General features: G+C 40.7%; 1 protein-coding gene across 1 annotated transcript; it reads right to left on the reverse strand.

Moving 5' to 3' along the window:
* Window positions 1-36: 36 nt before the first annotated feature.
* Window positions 37-5,417, reverse strand: LOC108025794 (leucine-rich repeat-containing protein 58). Its single transcript, XM_017096425.3, has 3 exons — window positions 4,517-5,417; window positions 1,620-1,836; window positions 37-1,427 (listed from the first exon to the last, which is right to left on the reverse strand). The coding sequence occupies exons 1-3, from the start codon at window positions 5,053-5,055 to the stop codon at window positions 1,047-1,049; spliced, it is 1,137 nt and encodes a 378-aa protein (XP_016951914.1). The 5' UTR covers window positions 5,056-5,417; the 3' UTR covers window positions 37-1,046.
* Between the last annotated feature and the right edge of the window lie 4,891 nt (window positions 5,418-10,308).

The following is a 10,308-nucleotide window of genomic DNA, read 5'->3' on the forward strand; positions in this document are numbered from 1 at the left end:
ATGAAATAAAAGGAGAGGAGCTTGCCACCTCGTAGCTTGTGGCTGTAGGTTAGTTACATTTTTATTTTCGGGAAAACCGCTTTGCTAATGTGTTTATATTTGATTTGCCAAAGTTGAGTAGGATTAAAGGAAAATTGTGAGGGTATTTTAGGGATGTTTTAGTAGTTTTTGCCACAATCCGTTCTTAACTACATTTCACTATGGGTAAACTTTTTTATGTTTTCTTGAAGAAGGGTTTTTATTTTTTAAATATTTTCACTGGGAAATCTGACTGTAATTTAAAGATAAGATTTAAAGATAGTCAATGGTTTGCTTTGGAAAGTACCAATCGATAAGGATGGCTTTTCTATGGGTTTGTGAAAGAAGTTAGGGGGGAATATCTATTGTGTGCAGTTGGGTTTTCTGTTGCTAACTCAATTAATGGGGCTCGATAAGGCGTTAGACCACCTTCCTCCGACACTCGACTAGTGCAATCAGCCACATCGGTCCGCCAGCCACTCGAATCCTTCTCATTTGCCCAGTGAAAGCCAGCCGGGTTTTTTTTGGTATAGATTGTGTAAGTGTGGATAACAACAGGCAAACAAACAAACAAACAAACAAACAAACAAACAGAAAACAGAGAAAATGGCGCGCAAGGCGAGCAAACAAACAGGTCGTGATCACTTATAGCAAACTAGTTCAAATTGGATTTGATGACGTGTGAAGAGGCCAATGGGAATCCCGGCGAGCGGCTGGGCGATCGATCGGTGGTGGCCAGGTGGCTGACGGCATCCTCGGATCCTCCTCGGAACGCGTGGAACCGCCGCCGCCATTTCCGCTTCCGCTACCGCTACCGCCAATGCTTTCATTTCCGTTTCCGTCTCCCGCCGCCGCTGCCGCTTCCGATTCCGCTTGTGCGATTCCCAATCCGATATCGATTTCGTGTCTCTGTGTCCGCTCCAAATCCGATACCGGATCGGTCGACGCTCCGATCGCGCTCCCGGCAACTATATATGTGTCTATGGATATGGCCCAGGAGGACGGAGTGGGCCGGGGCCGGAATGCGGCTAGCCCAGCAGCACCTTGCGCATCATGAAGCCGCTGCTGGCGCTGGCCGCCGGCTGGGCGGATCCACGCGCCGCCGGCTGCTCCGGCTCGATGCACTTGGAGGAGCAGAGGTACTGCAGCAACGGCACCCGATACTTGCCGCAAAAGTCCACGAACTTGATGTGCTCCACCCGGTTGTCGAAGAAGACGCCCTTGCAGTTGGGATTCACACAGCAGTTGGCGCTGTTCAGGTACTCGGCCAGGGTCCGGGGGATGTCGTAGGGTCCGGGTCGCTGGCCACTGGCCTTCACCATGCGCCCGGCCAGCTCCAGCAGGGTGGGCGGCTTCAGGGCCATGTCCTGCACGAAGCGCACCACCAGCGGATTGTCGCGCAGACTCAGCTGTGGATGGGGAGGAGCAGAGGGAGCACGGGATCAGTAAGGTGCGCAGGAGGAATCACTTAAGATGTTGGAAACGAAGTGCGTGGACTAGGTACTCCATTGAAAATGCATCAGAGGTACGTATGACTAGTATATTTCACTTGAAACTCTGCTCCTAACTGGGATATTGTTCTGGGCAGGTGGTTCGCTTACCTCGGTCAGGTTCTTCAGCGCCACAATGTCCTTGGGCAGGTGGCGCAGGCGGTTCTTGTGGAGCAGCAGCGACTTGAGGTTCTTCAGCCGGGCGATGCTCGTCGGCAGGATCTCGATCAGGTTGTCGCACAGGACGAGGGCCTGCAGCTGGTTCAGGGAGCCCACTGCCTCGGGCACCTCGCTGATCAGGTTGCCACCCAGGGACAGCACGTGCAGGCTGCAAGGGATTAAAGAAAGGGATCCAAAGGTTTGATTAGTAAAAAATATTGCAACTTATCTTACTGAAAAAAGGGGAAATTTTTTATAAGAAATCGATATTGTATTCAAGAAAAAATCTATAAATCAATTAATATGTTTTTAAAAAACAAGAATCGAATTAATTCATTTAAAGTATATAATTTATTTGTTTATATCTTATAACACCCATTCTTTAATGCGTTATTATCATTAGGAGGTGTTTATAATATCTCCTTTTAACTTTAATTTAACTTGAAACTTTTTTTATTTACATTTAGAAAATCTCTTGCCTAAAAAGTAAGCTATAAAAAATCCATATGAGCAGATCTAATAGAAATTGAGAGTCTACGTAGAGTGAATATTTAAATTAACTTGATTAGAGATATTGAAACCCAAAGTTCAACTCATTCGGAGACTTTGGCCTTGGGCATAGCAAAAATGAATATAATATGAAATAGTTTTTTTTTAAATTTATAAATTAAATTAACCTTAATAGGGACTTATTTCAACAATTTTACTTTCAAGTCCTATTTAGTTTAAACGTTTCTAAAATGTTCTTACCTATTATGTCAAGAAATAATAATATTGCTAGTTTCTAATTCCCAGAAATGTTCTAATGATATAAAGAAGAACATTTAAAAATAAGTCTTTAAATAAATATCAAATATTTAACTGCCCATTTTTGATACAATAGACACCTTTGATTTTCAAGACATTTATTTGCTGCATTTCTCCCTCACTGCAGGTGTTTGTACTTCCTTCCCGTGAATCACCAGCTTATGTCATGGTTTATGGCGCACACTGTACAGTGCACACCCCCTACGCCCTGCGGCCCCTAGGGTGCTCTTCAAATTCCTGGGGTCTTAAGTGCGAACCAATCAACTCCCCCCGTAGCCGTTGCAAAGTCCAGGCCCTCTGATAACTAAGGCCCATTTGCGTTTATATACCCAGTGCTTGTAGAGCTCTGGGGCATGCTGGACCATAGCCCAGTATCACAGCAACTATAAAATTAATGTTTGATTTTTATGATTTTTGCAAATTACTATTAAATTCGTGAATTTTTTCATCTTATGTATAGGGTATCAAGCTGTCGACACCCGCCGCCCAATGAGTTATTTATTGTTTAATTTGTTTTTCAACTCATATTTGAAGTTGTGCTGTGCGATTTTTTTTATTTGTGCCATTTTCGCTCTTGTTTATTATTATATTAATACACGGCCGTATCTTTATGGGCCGACCAAATCGGTTGGGTCGATTCGAGTACGTGTTTTTGATAGATTTGGCTTTTACGACGCCATCGCCATCGCCACCGCCACCGCCCGACCGAGCTGCCGATCCAGCGATCCGGCGATCCATCGATCCACCAGCCCAAGCAACCCGCCCATCCATCCCCGTCCGCCGGACAAGTGGCAGACTGGCCTTATCAGCGCCCCGGCTATACAGCTATATATTACGATCTCGTCTGTGCTTGGACTTTTATACATGGCAACAGCAACAGCAGCAGCAGCAGCGGCAGCGCTCGCCAGTCGTCGCCCCTTCGCCACGAGTGGCCAATGTCAGGCGGCAGGGGGTGAGCGGGGAGCACACTCGCAGAAATGGGGAGTTCCACATCCTTTTCAACGGCGGATTATGATTAACACCCGAAGAAAATTAAAGGATATTACTTATAAAGCCAAAGTCCCAGGTAAAAGAAAGTATAAATATTTTGAATGACATAGTATAGGAAAAATATTATAATCGACTTTAAAAGCTTAAAAATAAATATACCGAAATGTTCTGTCCATATTTTGAAGTATAGTATAGTGCAGTATTTAAAAATATTATAAGACAATCTTAAAGTTTCAAAATGCGAACCAAAGAAATATTATAAAAACAAAGTATAACTCTTTTCCATGACAAAGTATAGTATAAATTTTATAATCGACTTTAAAAGCTTAAAAATCCTATAAACAAATATGTTTTGCATAGCAATCTTAGCGATCTTGAAGTATAGTATAGTACAGTATGTTAAAAATAGTATAATGGACTCTAAAAGGCTTAAAATCCTATACAATCTCAGCGATCTTGACCACTGTAGAGCAAACGATCGAAACTCAAATAATGATTACGAAAATATATAATATAAATCCTGATGAAGATTTCTTTGTGGGGTAAAACTTGAACCCTCGCCAAAACACACCACCTTTTATGATGGCGCTGCCGATGGAACTATAATTGAAAAGCTCTCATAAATCTAACAATTTGCTTATTTTTCGTTATCTATACTATTAATATTGTTCGGACTTATCGCCCTTTAGTGTGTTTTGACCATTGTTTGTCAGTCTAAGTTTTAGTGTTGACCTTCACAGGCCCTAAGTCAAATTTGGAAAAATCGAGAATAGTATATAATAGTAAAATAGTTGATATCTTTATAGATGGTAAAAGAAAAGTTGGAATATATCATTTTTTTTGGAAAGAATAGATGTTAGAACTCTTTAGAATTTTATAATGAATTTTTGTCCCTGAAATTTCACATTTTATAGTTCTCTGTGTACCCATATAGATAAATGTTCCCACGTTTGGGGTACTTGAAAACATACCTTATCACATTGAAATGTTTTCTTTTTTTATAGAACAAAGCCAAACACTTGGGCAAACAAGCGGAAGAGACGTGAACCTACCTTTGCATCTTCCAGATATCCTTGGAGACGCTGGAGATCTTGTTGGCGCCCAGATAGAGGTACTTGAGGTGGCGCAGCTCGGTGACCTGTTCGGGGAAGTGGGTCAGCTGGTTGCCGCTCAGATTGAGCTCCTTCAGCGTGGAGGTGCCACCACCACCACCAGCACCAGCACCAGCACCACCATTGGCCAGCTTGGAGAGCAGCGACTTGGGCAGCGAGGCGTTGGTCAGCAGGTTGTTCTTGGCAATCAGCGTGACCAGGGGCAGCTGGCAGACGGCATCGGGCAGCGTGGTGATGGCATTGGAGCTGAGATCCAGGACCTTCAGGTTGGCGAACTGCAGCAGCAGGCGAGGCAGCCCCACCAGCCGGTTGTGGTTGAGCAGCATGGTCTCGATGTCGCCGCTGGACTTCAGCAGCGCCTTCTGCGGCGAGGCCAGGTGGTCCTCCAGCGTGACCAGGTCGAGGCTCATGCGCCCAAAGTCCAGCGTTTTCTGCTCCCGCGAGTCCGTGTCCGAGCTGTCCGACGTGTACACCTCCATGGCTATGGGATCGGTCTGCGGTCCTGCGGAACTGCTGCCTCACTGGATCTGCTGATCGCGATCGCTTTGTTTACCACTGATGATCGAGTTGGGATGGCCGATCGATCGATCGATCGATCGATTCTCTCGCACACAAAAAAATAACGCAACGCAACGCGCAACGAACGAGAACAAAAAACAGATGTGTGTGGATCTGGTGGATGTGGATCTGAATCTCTGTGTCAGCGGTATGAAGTGGAAAAAAAGGTCGCGACACTCGACGCTCGCACTGTTCGGCTCGTTCAGCGCGAATGCCAAGTGGTTTGCCTTTGCTTTCCGGATCGCCCAAGCCGACTCTACGACTCTGGGACTATTCGACTGTGCGACTCTATCAGCGCCATGCGATTGGATCTTCGGCTGGGCCCCAGATTGCGACTGCGACAGCTGGGCGCTCTCTACGCACAGTGGGGCGAAATTAGATATTATTAGGTAAATTATTAATATTATTTAAATTATTTAATGTTTAATTAATAATGTAATATTGTGTAGTGTAGTGTAATTAAAAATAAGTCCTAACCTAAGAGAAAATGATATGAAAAATAATAAAACAAAGAACTCAATATCGTAAGTCTTTTTTTAAATCAAATATGAGCCACATCGTCCCGAAAATGATATAGGTTGTAAATATTATGTATATTTGAACAAACTTCTTTTTTTATTAACATTATTTAATTGGAATTATTTAAAAACATTTTAGCCATGGCTTATGAGTTATGTGTGCACTAGTATTTACCATTCTTAAGATTCATATTTTATTTGACAATTTTTTTTTTTAAATTTAACTATCGCCGAGCTTTGATCAGCTTCCTAAACACAATTTAAAATATTGAAATATAATAAGTAATATGTTTAATTAAATTAAAATAAATTAATGTTCGATTTGTGTTTTTAAATGTTAAATATATATATTATATTTAACACTTTATCTGTGTTCCTTAAATATTTAATATAGATGATCTTGATTTAAGAGTTCAAAGACTTAATATCAAAAAATCGATTTAAAAACTAACTAAAATCTTTGCTAATAAAAAATATTTACCTCACCTCACAACAGTCTTACTACTTACAACATTTTGTGGCCCACTGTGCGCCTGCTCACTCTCCGCGCACGAGGCGTATGCGTAATGCGATTATCGGCACGGGCTTGGTTCTGGCTGTGCGATTCTGGTCGGTTGGTGGTGTTGGTACCAGCGGTGGTACTGCCTCTGGTACTGGGCCAAAGGTACGAGACTTCGCGTGGGTGGGCCAAACAGTTGGGTGGGCCCAGCGCTTATCGGCGGCGGGAAAAGCTGGGCCATCCGGATTTGGTCCGACTTCTGGGAATCATATACATACCTTCGTCCTTATCATTTACTTGACATTAATTATTTTATTGAAATTGTTTATGGCCTCCACTTGGGCTCGCGTTCGGCAATTATAATATAACAATATAAATATTAACGCAAGTGGGGTCCTTTGCTGAGGGGTTTTCGTATCTGGTTGTGAAAGAAATTCCGGGGAACCCGGATCTGATTGCATGGCATTCTGGCGGAGTTTATGATCCATCCGGGAATGGAGATTAGGTTTTTAAAATAATTATTTGGTAATTGGAAATAAGTGGGGATGCTTAGAATCTTTTGTTGGGAAATTGAGTAAATTGATAATAAAAAATTCTCAAATTCTTCGAAGAAAACGGTTTTTGAAATGTAAGAAAAACAAATATAAAAAATATAAATTATAAAAAATGAATAAAAAATGTATATTGGTCTTAAAAAAATCTAATCTGATTTTTTAATTTTAAATATAGATATTCAAATATCGAAAAAAATTTAGCATGAATTTAAGGCCTTGTTTTCTACCCTTAATAGCTGTCTAAATTATACGATAATATGTTGGATAATTTTAGTCCTAGTCTTATGGTCCAAAAATAGGGAGTTTCAAAAACTTCTCGACTGCCACAGGGTCGCCAACGTCTGAAGATCGAATCGATTGATCACACGGGCACCGGGACTTGAATTTGTTTTATGGCTCACCGTCGCCTGCCACCCCTTAACCCACTTCTCCGCCGACAGCCATAGGCTCGTTGGATCGGGACCTCTGCGAAAGTTATCGAACAGCCCACTTCATCCGCGCAATAATCAATATATTTACTCTCGTCAATCTTTTGTTTTTATTGCCCGCCAGACTTTCTGTACTTAAAAGCGTCTAATCAAAACATCGAGCCGCCCCTTCTACACCCCCTGCAGTCAATATTTGCTGCACCGCGAAAAATGGCTTCACATCTATTATATTTGAACAATACAAAGTAGCAAAATGAGTAGGTGATATAACTACGCGATCGATTTGGTCATAAAATGGCATAATATGGAAAAGTTACGTATGAATCTAAAGAATTTGCGAGCTTAAGAACCTTAGAACTCGGTTAGATAATGTTTTCTTAGGAGTTTGTAGTTAGCCTTTAAAATTATATTTATATATGTTGCATCGTGAATTCTTTAGATTTTATAAAATAAGAAATACTTTTACATATCTATGGGATCTAAAGAATTCGCGATGTTACAAATTTACAAAAAACCAGAACAAGGGAAGCGCGAATTCTTGGGAGTTTTACCTGCACTTTTGTTACTTTTGCAATTTAAGGCCTATTTTTAAATGACAAAATCCCACCCCAATTTCTTACCGTGCACCGATGTTTGGCTCCTTAATCTCCTCCTTCGCCACGGGGGATGGGGCTTTTGGGGCTGGGACCGTTTGGCGTGGCAATAATTGTTTATTATCACGTCATTGGACCTTTTTGTTGCTTTTCCTGCTGCTGTCGCCGTGTCGCCCTGATAAGAACACACTCAAAATTTACAAAAGAAAAAAAAAATCGAGAGCCGCAGCGATCGCCACTGGCTAGCGATGGCGATCGTTGGCCAGCTATCTATTTATAATTAAACCAAAAATTTATGGCTTGCTCAAACTCCAATCTGTATCAGTTTACAACTGTTGCACGATAACACAACAAAGAACAAGTTCCCAGACCAGCTCCTCAAAAGTAAATAATAATATTGGTGTAACGTGATTTAATTATTGCTGGGAATAATTAACACTGACGCAGTTAATCACTCGTACGATCGCAAAACAATACACATTTGTTGCCCAATTCTTGAAACAAGACTGGGCACTTGGTTTTCAAGGGAAGAATAGTTGAATTTATTGTTGTAAAGGAACAATCATGGCACATATTGATATTTTGAAAGCGTTTTTGGTTTGCCATTTTGGTATTCCTAGGAAATGATTAAAGCCAATCGACTGGCTATCAATTATAATAAATAATTATCGCGCTATTGTCGGTTATCGCGAATGCGCACAAGAAATTAATTTAGAGACGAAACTTTGTTAACAGCTTAACAAAAATTTGTTAATTAAGTTTCCAGGCTTTACTTTACTATACCTTTTTTTACCAACCACCCAAAAAACTGAATGGGATTCCGATTTTTTGTCAAAAATACGATATTCAGATTTTAGTCAAAAAAACGATTTTTCTTATCGGTTTTCCACTCGTAGTTTCGTCAAATCAGGTCGTACAGCTAAAAGACCGACTGTTTTGAGCAGCTTGCTTAAAATCCTAACTATCCCCATCAATTTAAGGAGAATTTATTTTTTGACCGGTTTTTGCATTTTTTGTAAGGGGGTGCATCATGATTTTTTGCCAAAAATCTGAAAAGTCAAAAATTTTCAGGTTGGAATGCCAATAGATAGGAAATTAAGCAACGAGCTCAACGAGGTATGGCACTCATCATTCTGACGTTTAGTTTCTTTACGGCAGCCAAAAAACTGAATATTTATTTCGAAAAATTGGATTCTGATTTTTGTAAAAATGCGATATTCAGATTTTAGTAGAAAAAACGATATTTGTTATCGGTTTTTCACTCGTAGTTTCGTCAAATCAGGTCGTACAGCTAAAAGACCGACTGTTTTGAGCAGCTTGCTTAAAATCCTAACGATCCCCATCAATTTAAGGAGAATTTATTTTTTGCCCGATTTTCGCATTTTTTTCACCCGTAGTTTCGTCAAATTAGGTCGTACAGCTAAAAGACCGACTGATTTGAGCAGCTTGCTTAAAATCCTAACGATCCCCATCAATTTAAGGAGAATTTATTTTTTGCCCGATTTTTGCATTTTTTGTAAGGGGGTGCATCATGATTTTTTGCCAAAAATCTGAAAAGTCAAAAATTTTCAGGTTTGAATGCCAATAGATAGGAAATTAAGCAACGAGATCAACGAGGTATGACACTCATCATTCTGAAGTTTGGTTTCTTTATGGCAGCCAAAAAACTGAATATTTATTTCGAAAAATTGGATTCTGATTTTTGTAAAAATGCGATATTCAGATTTTAGTCAAAAAAAAAAATTTTTCTTCCCGGTTTTTCACCCGTAGTTTCGTCAAATTAGGTCGTACAGCTAAAAGACCGACTGATTTGAGCAGCTTGCTTAAAATCCTAACGATCCCCATCAATTTAAGGAGAATTTATTTTTTGCCCGATTTTCGCATTTTTTGTAGGGGGGTACATCATAATTTTTTGCCAAAAATCTGAAAAGTCAAAAATTTTCAGGTTTGAATGCCAATAGATAGGAAATTAAGCAACGAGCTCAACGAGGTATGCCAAAGTTGCAATCTGACAGCCAAAACACTGGCATTTCAGGGCGAAAATAAAAATTTGATTTGAGTCAAAAAATAAAAAATTTGGTTATTTTTACTTAATTGTAAAGATAAGGGAGTGTTTATTTTATGAAGACAATAGTGACATACTTGTGGTTTTTTCCTGTGCAGACTTGCTGGCGTTTTCACGGCGTTTTGCACACGTTGCGAATTTTTAAAGTTCAGCCCGTGTCCGTTTGTCCGTCGATTTGTCCGTTCGTCGTCATCTGTTGAAATGTGTGTGGTCCTTATCGCACCGAATTTGAATTTCCATCAAAACAAAGCGAGCAGAGCAGCGATGATAGTTCTACTATACACCAGATTAAATCGCGACATTCGATTCGGCTATTTTCGCATTGGAGAGCCCAAGAGAGTGGCGATTCTTGGCGACAATAAATCCGCTTATAATATATGCACCTATAGGCAATTTGATTTTGAGACCCGGGCGACAATCGCCTGTGCAAATCTATCACCATCCATTATCGTTATCTGTCGCGCCGTCTGTTGTGATTCGATTTGAATAGTCTGTGGGGCCAATTAAGTCCCCAGAT

Source organism: Drosophila biarmipes, chromosome X (genome assembly GCF_025231255.1).
Source record: "Drosophila biarmipes strain raj3 chromosome X, RU_DBia_V1.1, whole genome shotgun sequence".
Taxonomy (NCBI): domain Eukaryota; kingdom Metazoa; phylum Arthropoda; class Insecta; order Diptera; family Drosophilidae; genus Drosophila; species Drosophila biarmipes.

Excerpts from the sequence above, each read along its gene's own strand:
- LOC108025794 (XM_017096425.3), bottom strand. The coding sequence starts at position 5,055 with ATGGAGGTGTACACGTCGGACAGCTCGGACACGGACTCGCGGGAGCAG. Across the intron at positions 1,837-4,516 it reads GATATCTGGAAGATGCAAAG|CCTGCACGTGCTGTCCCTGG; the intron begins GTAGGTTCACGT and ends AATCCCTTGCAG. Across the intron at positions 1,428-1,619 it reads CGCTGAAGAACCTGACCGAG|CTGAGTCTGCGCGACAATCC; the intron begins GTAAGCGAACCA and ends CCCCATCCACAG.